The sequence below is a fragment of the Mangifera indica genome, chromosome 2, assembly GCF_011075055.1.
Source record: "Mangifera indica cultivar Alphonso chromosome 2, CATAS_Mindica_2.1, whole genome shotgun sequence".
Classification (NCBI taxonomy): Eukaryota; Viridiplantae; Streptophyta; class Magnoliopsida; order Sapindales; family Anacardiaceae; genus Mangifera; species Mangifera indica.
In genome coordinates this window covers 2,092,489-2,107,497 of record NC_058138.1, presented here as the reverse complement: position 1 = coordinate 2,107,497, position 15,009 = coordinate 2,092,489, and the positions used below count along the sequence as shown (strand labels likewise).

Sequence of the window (15,009 nt, the reverse complement as noted above, 5' to 3'; positions counted from 1 at the left end):
CTTTCGTTTCAGAAGAGGATTTATCCACAGTTCTCTATTTCTACAACTGGGTCAAAAATCTGTCTGCTGGAGAGACTATTTAGGTGCTACTTCTGTTTTACTATATTCTCTAGTTGTTTGCCTGTGGTAAATCAATTTTTATATCATAAACCATTTCTGAGTGAGAATAATATGCCAGGGAAGATGCATATATATCAGGGCTGCCTGTTTTTATTATACAGGCCCTAGTATCAACGATTGGCTGACTTGATTCAGAAAGTGTTGGAGAAAATCCCTGTTAGGTCTCGGGTTTACATTCCAGGTAAAAAGAAGGCCCAAATAAACAACAAAGAGGGAGCTAAGGAAATGAGTACAATTGATAATGTGGAACTCAAGCAGGGAGCAAGTTTACAGGAATCAGTGCAGCCAATCATAGTGAAGGAGCAGGACACCTTTGTGAGAGAGTTGGTAGCTGGGAGCAACAAAAGGGAGAAAAGACAGACTGAAGGGACACAGAAAAAGTAAGAAAGAAAGATAGCGCAGGTTAGGGAGGAGAAAGGGCCTCTCGAAGTGCCTAGGAGTCTTTTGTAGGTTATTTTGTTATATAACAGTGCATCTGAAATTCTTCTGAAAAACAATTACTGTGCAACTGTAATCTTTTGAAGCCTCTATATTCAATGATTCAGTGATCAAAATGTATACACATGTAACTTTTGGAATTATGATAATGGAATGAAGCCTTTGTTGATGTGTTCTTGTATTCACTTATGTATCTGACTTGGAATGTTGAAATGAGTTGAGGTGAATGGAATAATCAAGCCTGTCGCAAAATATCCCATATAAGAGCAGGTTCTTATTGCAGGGAAATAGTGTGCGTTGATCTGGAATTTCATCACACATATTGGGATTCACCAGCTTTCAAGGGGAGCTGCTGCTGGAACTTACTCAGGTACCTATCAATCCCTAAGCCTGATGAGGTGCATTTAATTTCTGGAAATACTCTTCTTGTATATGATTCTTTTGCAGCACAAAAATCAGTGTGTATATATATATATATATATATTAAAATTTGACTTGCCTGGGTTTTAGTGATTTGATGGGATTAGTCTCTACAACTTTTCTTTGACTTTTATACGTGGAATTATAGGTAATGCAATTCTTTTGAGAATGCTAGTGATCCATAAAAAGACCAGATGGGGGAGTGCAGAACTTGAAAAGCTACAGAATTGGCAACAATCATACTTTGACATGTCAGGTTTGACTGTTAAACCCTGTGTCATTAATTTTGGATTCATCTTTCTTGTCTAACCGTAATTACGAATACTGTCACAATTGTTGTTCATTGACTTTCTTGATCTCTAAAAAAGTTTCAGCAAATAAAGTTTCAAACACAGTAACATTTTTTTAAAAATTCCAAGACATGGCAAGGATTTTGCTTACTGTACAAGACAATGGGGGAAATTATTTTTACCGTAATTAGGGAATAGATCTGTTGAACACAGTTCTTGATTTTGTTTTATGCGTGAAAAGAATTTGTTTGGTGATACTAGAAATAATCAATACAAGCACATTTCTGTTGCTTCATTTTCTTTTAACATATCGTACATGTTCTTTTAACATTATCGAATTGATATTATAGAAACTTTAATAAAAGGTTGTACAGAAATTGGTTTTCTATGAATTAGAATAGTACTTGCTAATTTTATGTGAAAATAATAGTAATGTTTTTATCAAGCCAGACTGAATGTGTCACTTCAAAGTGTCGAGAAATCAGAGCTTAGCTTTCTTGCTGAACTGAATCAAGTGTTGTGTAACCACAGATGGATTGCAGGGAACAAAAGCTGAAGAGAGTGCAAATAGTTCTCTGGGATCTAAAACTTCCGTGAATGTGCAGGAGTTGCAGGGCGTAGAAACTGAAGCAAAATCCAGAGGTAGCCTCCAAGGGGTGGGCTTCCAAGGTGGAGAGCTTTGGTATAAATCATTTGGGAGCATACTGAGATAATACTCTTGATTTATTGGTCACTAAACCTGGGGGGTCAGGTGGGGTTTCTCGTTATCAAGAAAAGAAAAAACCCAAGAGCTACAAAAGGAAATAGAATCATTTATATTCATAAATTAGGGACTAAGACAATCATGTTTGTGCCATCTGTTAAGAAAATTGATGCAGGAAGGATTGATTGTCAATCCTCAGGCAAAGTTTTCCTTCCCAATTTCAGAATGTGTTATGCAAAAAGGGTGCCAAAATGTTATGTGTTTTTTATCAATCGGAGAAGGGGACTTCTACCTTCCTTTTATTTAAAATTAAAAGAGTTAATTGGCCTCTCTCATCAAAAGCCTAATAAGTTACATTAATTTACCTTATACCTAAATTTGAAAACTACAATATGAAGTATACTGACCCGTTTTCCAATGATTAGATTAGACTTACAAAATAAATTTTTTTTGAATTACACATTCACCTAGTTTTTTATTAAAAGGTTAACAAATTTAATCCATGTATGCCCATGTTATTTCAACATATACAACATAGTTAAAATTGTAAAGTAAATTGATTATCTCTTAATTAATCTAATCTATCTCATGCGTAGGCTTGTGAAATCAGTGAATCATATTAAGTGCTTTCAGAATAAAAATAAGATCTCTACAACACTTTAGTGATTATAGAAGAAAAGAATATTAAGCTTGAGTTGAGAGCAAAGCCTTTTGGAATTAGAGCAAAAAATGAGAGGAAAGAATAATCTTTTCAATTATATTAGAACCAAAGAAGCCTTGAGACCCAAGGCTTCTTCTATATGAAATCTTTTATACTTTCAAAGCCTTTCTCTTTTCTCTTTCAATTGCTTGATGTTGTAATTCTTCTCCTTTTTGTTATAATAGATTCTTAAGTTTGTTATGAGGATTCGAATATCTCTTTAAAAGCTGAATTACGTGTCATTTTCCTCTCTTTCCTACATTCTATCTATTATTGTTCATCCTCAATCTCTCCAAATCGGAGGCAATCAAAGCAAAGGATAGTATCCAATGAAAATGCCTTTGGTAGAAATAAATCAAAATATATACAAGTCATTTTCTCTAGTCTTTAGTTTGGAAACAATTTGTATATATTATATCCAACACATTTTCAAATATTAGAGTTATTAATTTTTGAATATGTTAACTCCTATTAACTTCTTTTCAGGTAGAAATAATACATCAATCTGCATACACATATTCTTTATACTATGGAAATTATAAAAGAAGAGAATATTAAGCAAGTAGCCTTGATTTGAGAGCAAAGGCAAAGATGGAACAAAGAAGACTTGAGAGGCAATTCAAGTATAAATGAATTCCAAAATACCCAAAGGAAATTTGTAAATTGTTTAAGTCATATAGGTATACATGAAATGTCCTCTGTTTTCCTCTGTTTTGTAGAATAGTTGAAAAGATTCCTGACTCTGTTTTGTAGAGTAGCGATGAAACAAAAGAATAACTTTTAAAAGAATTATAAAAGATGAATCACATGCCATTCTCTTCTCTTTCCTACCTTCTATCAATCATTATTCATCCTCGATCTCTCGACAACCAAAAACACTCAAAATTTACATCATGGAAATTGTTACTTCATCTGTTAGTTCAATTTCTGAAATTATTTTCACCCGCTTGTTTGATGCAGCAGGACGTCAGATTGGCTACCTGCTTAAATACAATGACAACATCGAAACTTTACAAAAGCAAGCTCAGAAACTCAAGGCTACCAGAGACAGCATGCAAATGAGAATTGATGCTGCTGAAAGAAACAGAGAAATTATCTTACCTGATGTCCAAAGCTGGATATCTGAAGTTGATAATGTCTCTGCAGAAGCAGAAACGTTTTTGGAAGATGAAGGCAATGTGAACAAGATGTGCTTCAAAGGTTGGTGCATTAATGTCCGATTGCGTTACCGGTTCAGCAAGGTGGCAAAGCAGAAGATAACGGTGATCACTCAGCTCCGAGAAGATGGAAAATTTCAAACTCTATCTCAGCCTACTCCTCCTCCTTCAAGCATTATCTCTCCAACTGTGGGATTTTCTCGAATTTTTGAATCCAGAGAATCAATCAAGAATGAAATTATGGAGGCCTTGAAAGATGACAAGGTCAGCATAATTGGAATATGTGGGATGGGGGGTGTGGGTAAGACCACACTAGTGAAACAAGTTGGCAAACTAGCTGAAGAAGAAAAGTTGTATAATTCAGTAGTTATGGTAGTTGTGTCTCAAACCCCAACTATCATGAATATTCAAAGAGAAATTGCTTACATGCTAGATCTGAAATCATTACCTGATTTTCCTGAATCAACACGAGTAAGTTCCCTGTGGGAGAGAATTAAGAAGGAGAAACGAATCCTCATAATATTGGATGATGTTTGGGGAAGAATTAAATTGGAGGAGATTGGTATTCCTTTTGGGAAGGACCATAGAGGTTGTAAGATCATGCTTACCTCTCGAAGCAAAGATGTGTGTGATGAGATGGATTGTAACAAAATATCTATTGTTGGAACTTTATCAAAACAGGAATCGTGGGAGCTATTCAAGGAGGTTGTTGGAATGGATGTTGAAAATTCTGTCATGAGTCCAATCGCAAGAGAAGTAGTCACCGAATGTGATGGATTGCCAATTGCAATCGTGACAATAGCAAGGGCATTAAAAAACAAAAATGAGCATGTGTGGATTGATGCGGCACGACAACTAAAAACGTCTACTCCAACAGATATCCTAGGGATGCAAGGAAGTGTGATTTCATCTTTGGAGTTGAGCATCAAATATCTAGAAAGCGAGAATGCAAAATCATTGTTCTTTTTTTGTAGCATATTTCCAGAGGATTTTAAAATCCCAATTGAAGTTTTAGTTACATATGGAGTGGCTTTGAGGTGGTTCAAAAATGTTGAGACAATGAAGGATGTTAGACACAAAGCACATGCTGTTGTAAGTACCTTGACCTCTTCTTTTCTCTTGATTTATGAGAAAGATCCCTACTCTATGAAAGAGTATGTAAAATTGCATGATGTTGTACGCGATGTTGCACATATAATAGCACCTAAATACAACCAAATATTCTTGGTCAAAGCTGACATTGGTCTAAAAGAGTGGCCAAACAGAGATACATATGAAGATCTCACATGTATCTCATTAATGTCAAATGATATTAAAGAAGTGTCAGATGTGATGGAATGCCCAAAGTTACAGTCTTTACTATTGCAAGGAAATTCTAAAATGATTTTCCCTAACAATTTCTTTCAAGGCATGAAAGATCTTAGAGTTTTAGACTTGAGTAAAACTCAATTATTGTCACTGCCAGAGTCACTTTCTTTGCTGGCAAATCTTACAACATTGTATCTTAATGGTTGCAAGTTAGGTGACCTATCTATTATTGGGCAACTAAGTAAACTAGAAATTCTTAGCCTTAATAATTCTAATGTTAGGGAGATCCCAATATCTTTCAGTCAATTAATTCATTTGAGGTTATTAGCTTTGAACAATTGTAAGAAGCTTGCACAAATAGCACGTGGTGTCATATCCTCTCTATATAAATTAGAGGAGTTGTATATTTTAAAAAGTTTTAAGCATTGGGATTCGGAAGGAGGTGAGGGGGGTTTGAGAAGCAATGCAAAGCTTGCTGAGTTACAATCTTTGTCTAGATTGACTAGCTTGCAAATTGCTATCCCAAACTTGGATTTCTTAATTGATAATGATGTGCCGTTCAAAAACTTATCAAACTTTGCAATAATAATAGGTGGTGTAGAAGATTTTGACATAAACGTGTTTAGGCTTTCTTCAAAAGAATATTCAAGAAAATTGTTGATGTTAAATGATGATAAGGTTTTGATTTCAGGATTGATTAATTGCCAAAAGAATTTGGTAATTGAACAAACGGAATCTATAGGAGTAGCCAAGTGTAAATCAGTGGTATATATATTTGATTGTGAAGTGCTTAAGGTGACATATGGAAAAACAAAGTTGCTTTCGTCATTAAAGGAGCTATATTTGATAAATCTGCAAAACATGACACATATATGGAAAGGTGAAACTCAATACGTAAACCTTTGCAACTTGAAGAGAATAATATTACGGATGTGTCCAAGGTTAGTTAAGCTATTTTCACAATCTTTGTTGCAGAGTCTTATTAGTTTGAAAGAAATGGAGATATATGATTGTAACAATTTAGAAGAGATTTTCATAATGAAAGAAGAGGAAATATTACCACCAAGGAAAGATCTCACCACAACCTCCCCAAGTTTGGGAAACTTAACTTCTATAAATATACAAAGATGCAATAAATTAAAAAGTCTCTTCACCCCCTCCATAGTCGAAGGCCTTGTGAAGCTCAGAAGGCTTCAAGTATATTATTGCTCAACATTGGAAGAAATAGTCACAAATGAGGAAGTATCATCATCATTAGCAAAGAAGATTGTTTTTCCTAGTTTGTCCTACTTGGGGTTTAAATGGCTAAGAAACATTGGTTGTTTTAGCTCAGTCTCATATTCTATTGAATTTCCAATTTTGGAGAGAATTCGGATAAGTACATGCCCAAAATTGAAGATTTTTGGCTATGGAGAACAACTGACACCAAAGCTTAACGAAGTTATGCTTAATCACAAGGAAGGACGATGGATGGGTAACCTGAACTCCACAGTTGAGCAATTGTTCATAGAAGAACAAGTATGTGAATTAGATAATTGTTGATTGTAAACAATTGTAAATATTTTTGAATAAATTGTATTGTCTTCTTAAAATATGTTTAGTTAGCAGTATGACATTAATAATCTAAAAATTGTGATTGGTTTTGCAGGAGAAAATTGCAAGGAAACGACTAATTGGTATGAATTATGTGTCACTAATTCAATAACAAATTATTATTCTTGTTGAAGTAATTTAAAGATTTTATATTTGTAATTACATCTTTGAATTTTGAATTCTTAAAAACACTACTTCTATTTTGTCTCTATTGTCTGAATTACAGAAGAAAAAGTAAAAGCAGAAAAGTGAAAAGGATTAAACACCAACTGAGACAATGATGGGATCGATGGAAAGCTAGCAGGGGAGACATGTTTCATAAGCTCGTTTAATCAAGGTACTGAAATTCCCTCCCCCTAAGACCTACTTGCTGACAAAAGGAAAGGGAAGCAATTTTACAAGGGAAATTAACGAAAATTTTACAAATATAGAGGGGTTTCTGATTATTCTATTCAAAGTGAGGGTATAGCTAGCTGGCTCTGGGATATTTTTTAATATTACAAATTTATTGTAACCTAAATAACAGTTTTACCTTTTATTTTGGTGCAAACTGATCCCCACAATTATCTTTACTTTTGGTAAGGCCAAGGAAGATCTTCCTGCTAAAATCAACGGCCTTAGGCTTCCCGTCGATACCATCTGCCGCAACCCTAACGACTTTGAGTTCGACAAAGAAGCATGCTCATGCAGTGGTATGTATGAATTCAATTGAATTGCAAATATTTATACTTACTGATAAAAGAGAAGGAAAGTCCTGAGTTCAACCTCTGTCACTCTTGTGAAAATTTTTAATTAATTACTTAATTAAAAAAAAAAAAAAAAAGAAGGGAAGCAATTCTACAGGGGAAATTAGCGACAATTTTACAAGTATAGAGGGCTTTGGATAATTTTATTCAAAGTGAGGTTGCATCTTGCCGGATCAGGGATTTTTTTAATATTATAAATTTGTTGTAACCGAAATGGTAGTTTTACCTTTATTTTTTCACGAACTGATCCCTACAATCACCTTTACTTTTTTACTTAAAGGCGAAGGAAGATCTTCCTGTTAAAATCAACGGCCTTAGGCTTCCCATCGATACCAGCTGCCGCAACCCTAAAGGCTTTGAGTTTGACAAAGAAGTGTGCTCATGGCAGTGGTATGTGGTGCACTTTTTTCTTTTATTTTCTTTTATAATACTGTAGATTCTCTGTGTTGTTAATTTGCTCATTTTCTATGAATGCGGTGGATTTAGTTAGATTGAGCTGACTTTTCTATTAGAAATGAACTTTGATTTAATTAGTTGAAGATGGACAAAATCTGAAGTGTAATTAATTGATTTGATTGGATTTTTTTATCTTGTCAGAAAAAAACAAAGTGAAAAAAGAGTTCAAAAACAGTAAAATCAATTTTCAAATTACTTGCCTATATGTTCAGCAACTTTGGGCTTCAATGGCATGGGTCCTTGTTATGCAGGGCTTGAGTTATGTTCTTATTATGGTGGCATTTATGTGTTCAAAATTTGAAACAGCTCCCATTAGATGTTTCTCTTTTGTTTGAATAACAATGAGAAGAAGGAGAAGAAAAAGCAGTGAAAATTACCTGAAAATACATCAACTGAGACTTCATTCTGCAATGTATACTGGTGTGAATCAGGTTCATCAATTTTTTATGAACACAATGAAATTAAACATTAACTTAATATTGATTAATGAACTTCAAAGAGGCGATCTAATGTCTAATAAATCGAAGTGAGAATTGTTTTTAATGTTCATTTCCTAGCAATGCAAGATCTTGGGATGCTTATATATGAATTCAATTGAATTGTAAATATTTATACTATTTGTACAATATTTAGATGTAAAATACTTTTTTCTTTCTTCAGTGGCTTGATTCCCCCTTACCATAATCCCAGCAAAATAGTTTGTTTAGATTCACATCAGAAAATTGTAACTGAAAATGCAGGGGAGTACAGGGCAAGGAATTGTAGCAGAAAAGGAAAAGCAGACAAGCTGAAGAGGTTTTCGATATCATTTGCAATTTATACTGTTGAATTTTAATTCCTTAAACTTTTCCTAGAAATAGCAAGGAATAAAATCCTTACTTCAATATTAATGATTATGCATTATCAATATCACAAACAGGTGGGCAATTTCAGTGTGGCAAGGTTGCACGCTGATGGCAACTTAGCAGATGAGATACTTGTCATATGCCAAATTAATTTGTCATACTGATACAGTTCTTTTCTTTTTGAACATAGAGTATTAAGAAAACATTCATTTGGTTGAAATTTGTGATGCAAAATTTAGGGGAAAATAAGCTTGAAAACAGGTATGTTAACAAATTGCCATCAATGTATTCTCATTATTACATTACGTGTAAGCTCAAATGACTTAGTGATCAAATATAAAGGAAATAATCATGAACAAGAAAGGAGAAAAGGCGGATGTTTGCATCAACAGAGAAGATGGTGTTCCTAGCTTAAATAAGATGAAACTTACTTTGTTTCAGAAGAGGATTTATCCACAGTTCTCTATTTCTACTACTAGGTCAAGAATCTGTCTGCTGGAGAGAATATTTAGGTGCTGCTTCTGTTTTAGTATATTCTCTCATTGCTTGCCTGTGGTAAATTATTTTTTATATCATAAACCATTTCTGAGTGAGAATAATATGCCAGGCAAGATGCATAAATATCAAGGCTGCCTGTTTCTATCATACAGGCCCTAGTATCAACAATTGGATGACGTGATTCAGAAAGCGTTGGAGAATTTCCCTAAGCCTGATGAGGTGCATTTAAATTTCTTGAAATACTCTTTCTTTATATGATTCTTTTGCAGCACAAAAATCAGTATATATACTAAAATATGACTTGCCTTGGTTGTGGTGATTTGATGGGATTAGTCTCTACAACTTTTCTTTGACTTTTATATGTGGAACTACAGGTAATGAAATTCTTTAGTGCCTATGGAGTACTAGTCAGTTATGTTGAGAATACTAGTGATCCGTAAAGAAGACCAGATGGAGGAGTGCAGAACTTGAAAAGCTGTGGATTTGGCAACAATCATACTCTGATTTGTCAGGTTGGACAGTAAAACCCAATTTCATAAGTTTTAGATATATCTTTCTTGTCTGCCCGTAATGATGGGTACTGTCACAACTGTTGTTTATTGATTTTTTTGAGCTCTAATATTTTTTCCTACCATTAGGTTGGGAATGTTTTGTTGGTTAATTCCCTGGAATATTCATTTCTTTCCCCTTCTTTGGCTTTGTTAGTCGAGTAGTGCCTGTGCAATGGTGGAAGCCTGACAATGATGAAGTTCTCGTTGAGCTCGGCTAGAAGGGTGTTAAGAGTCTTCTTGTAGTACCAGTCAGGTGCTTGACTAATTACAAAAACGGTAATTTTGTAGTTGATATTGGCACTAAAATGGCTATCTACAAAATTAAATTAATTATAGTATTTACAATTGCAGCTTTGTGAGTAAGCACATAAAAAGAATACCAACTACATATTTTTTTAGGCTTCCTGTCGATACCATCTGCTGCAACCCTAACACTTTGAGTTTGACAAGGAAGTGTCCTCATGGCAGTGGTATGTGCTGCTTTTCTCTTCTATCACAACTTTAGTTAATGTTTTTTTGTTAGTTTGCTCATTTTCCATCAATGTGGTGGGTTTAGTTAGGTTGGGCCGTCTTTTCTATAACAAATGAACTTTGATTTAACTATCTAGAGATGGACAAAATCTGAAGCGTAATTAATTGTAGTAGAAGTAAGAGCAGAAGGATCACCTGAAATACATCAACTGAGACATGATTCTGCTATGCATACTGGTTTGAATCTTGTTCAAATTTTTATAATTAGAATCAAATTTAACATTAATTTTATATTGATTAAAGTTCATTTCCTAGCAATGCAAGAGCTTGGCATGTTTATGTAAGAATTCAATTCAATTGTAAATATTTATACTATTTGAACAATTTTTAGATGTAAAATACTTTCTTCTTTCTTCACTGGCTTGATGCCCCCTTACCATAATCACAACATAGTCTGTTTAGATTCACATCAGAAAAATGGTAACAGGAAATGCAGGGAAATACAGAGCATGGAATTGTAGCGGAAACAGAAAAGCGGACAAGATGAAGAGTTTTTAGATATCATTTGCAATTTATAGTCTGTTGAATTTTGATTCATTAATTTTTTTCCTAGAAATATCATCGAATAAAATCCTTATTGCAACATTAATGATTATGCATTATCAATATCACAAACAGGTGGGCATTTTCGGTGTGGCAATGGGCATGCTGATGGACGCTTAGCAAAGCAGACACATGTCATATGCTGATATAATTTTGGTTCTGCATTCCTCCACTCTTGCTGTTATAACTCCAATGCATAATTAATTTCTCATACTGATACAATTATATTGTTTTTGAGCATAGCATGAAGAAGGCATACATGTAGTTGAAAATTTGTATGGAAAACTGAGGTGAAAACAAGTTTGGAAACAGGTATGTAACAGATTTCTATGAATGTTTTCCCATTATTACATTATATGTAAGCTAAAATGACTGAATGCTTGAATATAGAAGAAAGAATCATGAATGAGAAAGGAGAAACGGCTGCTGCTTGCATCAACAATTGGGTCAAGCATCTGTGTTCTGAAGAGAATGTCTAGGTGCTGCTGTTGAAGAGTATATTCTGTAATTTCTTGTCTGTAGTAAATCAATTTGTATATCATAAACCATTTCTGAGTGAGAATAATATGTCAGGGAATATGCATATATATCAAGGCTGTTTCTATCATACAGTCCTGGTATCCACTAGAGGTTACATCAAGTCTATGGCTGACATGATTCAGAAAGAGTTGGAGAATTCTCTAAGCCTGAGGAGGTGCATTTAATTTACAGATATACTTTTCTTGTTTATGATTCTTTTGCAGCACAAAATCAGTAAATATATTAAAATTTGACTTGCCGGGGTTGTGGTCATTTGATGGGATTAGCTCTCTACAACTTTTTCTTTTGCATCTATATGTGGAACTACAGCTAATGTAATTCTTTACTTCCCATGTAGTATCATTTACTTATGTTGAGAACGCTGATGATCTGTAGAAAGACCAGATGGAGACGTGCAGAACTTGAAAGTCTGAGGATTTGACAACAATCATACTTTGGCATGCCAGGTCTAACTGTAAACCCAGTATCATAAGTTTTAGCTTCCATCTTTCTTGTCTATCCTTAATTATGAGCATTATCGCAATTGTTGTCTACCGACTTTCTAGATGACATATTTTTTTTCCTCTTCATTAGGTTGGGCACTATAATGTTTGGTTGGTTAATTCCTACACTGATGAAGTTCTTGTTGAGCTTGGCCAAAAAGTTTTTATAAGTCTTCTTGCATTTCCAATCAGGTACCTGATTAGTTACCAAATTAGCAATTTTGTGTGTTGATATGAGCACTAAAATGGCAATAGACAGAGTTAAATTTATTGCAGTATTTACACTTGTAGCTTTGTGAGTGAACGCATAGAAACATTTAAGAGAGATTTGCAAGGAGTACGGGGAGTTAGCTCTTGAATCCAGCATTCAAAAGTGGGGACATGTACCTGCCCTCAACAAACAGGTATGTAACAAATTGCTATTAATATTTTCCCATTATTACATCATTTGTAAGCTCTTATGACTTAAATGCTTGAATATAGAACAAATAACATGAATGAGAAAGGAGAAAAGGCTGCTGCTTGCATCAACAGAGAAGATTGTGTTCCTAGCTTAAACAATATGAAACTTAACTTTGTTTCAGCAGAAGTTTTTATCCACAGTCCTCTATCTCTACAACTGCGTCAAGCCTCTGTGTTCTGAAGAGAATATCTAGGTGTTGCATCCGTTTTAGTATATTCTCTAATTTCTTGCCTGTAGTATATCAATTTGTATATCATAAAACCATTTCTGAGTAAGAATAATATGTCAGGGAAGATGCATACCTATCAAGGATTTCTGTTTCTATCATATGGTTCTGTTGTCAACGAGAAGGTTACATCAAGCCTGTGGCTGACTTGATTCAGAAAGAGTTGGAGAAATTCTCAAGTCCTTAGTGGTCATGATATGCTTTAGTTCCTATGGAACCTTAAAGGCCAAGGAGTTGACAATGATCATACTCTGACAATGATCACATATTCATGAAATCATTTTATAGTATTGGATCCTGTTAGTGATGCCTGTCAAGAAAATATTTTACTATTAGATCTAACACTGTCTTGAGAGAAAATTGTAACTGTGAAAGTACTATTAGATCTAATGCTATAAATGGTTAATGTTTATTATTAGGTGTTGGCCTAATCCCTTCGCAATTACCACAGATTTTTCTTTTGAAAATTCACCTATTTAAAATGGTTAATGTTTAAATGGGTGAAAACTAATTATTTCAAACTTAAAGGGTAAAGAATTGTCATTTTATCAAACCTTGAGTGGAAGACAATCAACTGGCCTGTTAATAATAATTATATTTATACCCATGCAAACCTAAACTACTTTTGATTAGTATATTTTGACATCAAAAAAGTTTCAATAAAACCATGTGTACTTGTAATGAGTAAATTTGGACACCAATAATAATATATCATTATGCAATTGAATGTCATTTTCTTGAATTCAAAACCATGAATCACAATCACATGAGAATATGTCATAACATGATTTTTTTTGTATTGTATCGTGTTGGAATTGCAACTTAACCTAATCTCAACAACTAATCAAACTTTGAAAACAATATACCAACTACTTTCTTTATAAAGCATAAATAATAATCAAATACTAACAGTGAACAAGAATCAATTGTTTATAAGTTTAGTGTGAATGATTCGGTGTAAACTCAATTCATTCATCTATAGAAGAAAGTTCCACCGAATTCAATTTATTTAACTTTAATTGATTGATTGTGGAAACTTACCATGTGGACAGAATTATAATTTATTGAAGTAAGAAAAAAGAGCCCTCATTAATTAATTATTTTTACAATTCAAAGTGGAGTAGTTGAACTTTATTCCTGCTTTTTCTGGTTTCACATTCTATTGTTGGGAAAGTTATCAATTATTAGGATTATTGGAGAGAAGTCACTGTCAAAATTATATTTATATTAATAAAATGTAATTCAATTTGATCTGCAATATGTGGCATGGATTTAAAATTTTTAAATTAAATTAGATTTTGGAGAGAAATTTTGAGTCTCACCCATCTTCATCTTCACATAACACTAATTCAATATATCGCATAGGTTTAAAATTTTTCTTGCCTTTTCTGATTTCATACCTCGTAAACTCATTTACATCTTCTAAGAAGCTGTCGAATCACATTGACTGTACTCTTTAAATTAATACCCAATAAAATCAATGTCTTCCTTGCATACCTGGTCAACAACAAATTACAATTCCACACACTGTTTGTTAAATTATTTTCAAAACAAGAATCGAAAACTCTTGGCAAAAAAACATGGCATGCATCTCTTTTTGTGATTACATTATAAAATCTATTAATTAATTAATTAGTATTTTCTAGAAGTTTGAATCAATACATATTCAAACAAAACTTAATTTGAATCTAATTCTAATCAATTTTGTAGTTTAGGAGGACTTCTACTATAACAGATTGTTGCAACAAATTTTTGACACAATCCGTGAATTTACAAATCAGGTTGAGGCCTGATAAGAAAGACTTATGATCCATCATGATGCAATCTACAAAAATTAAAAAAATAAAATAAAAAATTATATTTACAATGAATTTGTATTGATTGATTTTTCTAAGTTTACTCTAAATGATGGATCATCATCTCAATTCATTTACAATATGAAATGAAAGTTTCACAAAATTTAATTGATTTGACATTAGAAAATGACCACTCACCTTTTTTATTTGCAGTGGAAAATCAAGAATCAAGTTGTGGCTGGTAGATAATTAATCTACCAAAAACAGAGGCATCTTCCAAGAACAACCACATGAAATTTAACTCCCATCCATCTTTATCTTCACCTTCACATAGTGGGTTTCCACTGTAATCTCTCTTTATCTTTAGTATCTTCCAGTCTCCAGATATCAACCATTCAAAAGTCACTCATAAAAAAGATTTGTTTATATACTCATAATTCTCGTTCACCCATTTTAATACCACTAAAAATACCTTTGCTCATAGCTTGATTTTTGGCTCCCATACATTCGAATATACATATTTAAAGGCTAAATTTTACTCTAATTCATCTTCATCTTCGTAAGGTGGACCTCCACTTTAATCTCTCTTACCTGCTTTTTCTT

At 33.5% G+C, this 15,009-nt stretch overlaps 1 protein-coding gene across 1 annotated transcript in view; it reads left to right on the top strand.

Moving 5' to 3' along the window:
* Positions 1-13,028, top strand: part of LOC123201663 (probable disease resistance protein At1g61310) — a 45,223-nt gene extending 32,195 nt beyond the window's left edge. The window contains exons 2-19 of the mRNA XM_044617254.1: positions 6,785-6,812; positions 6,956-7,066; positions 7,313-7,421; positions 7,756-7,865; positions 8,672-8,726; positions 8,851-9,288; positions 9,384-9,493; positions 9,649-9,786; positions 9,980-10,078; positions 10,177-11,055; positions 11,143-11,211; positions 11,290-11,378; positions 11,473-11,593; positions 11,777-11,885; positions 12,013-12,113; positions 12,213-12,325; positions 12,405-12,577; positions 12,674-13,028. Coding sequence (XP_044473189.1) covers positions 6,785-6,812; positions 6,956-6,981 — 54 coding nt within the window. The 3' untranslated portion in view covers positions 6,982-7,066; positions 7,313-7,421; positions 7,756-7,865; ... (12 more) ...; positions 12,405-12,577; positions 12,674-13,028. The remainder of the gene's footprint in view (positions 1-6,784; positions 6,813-6,955; positions 7,067-7,312; positions 7,422-7,755; positions 7,866-8,671; positions 8,727-8,850; positions 9,289-9,383; positions 9,494-9,648; positions 9,787-9,979; positions 10,079-10,176; positions 11,056-11,142; positions 11,212-11,289; positions 11,379-11,472; positions 11,594-11,776; positions 11,886-12,012; positions 12,114-12,212; positions 12,326-12,404; positions 12,578-12,673) is intronic.
* The last annotated feature ends 1,981 nt before the right edge of the window (positions 13,029-15,009 follow it).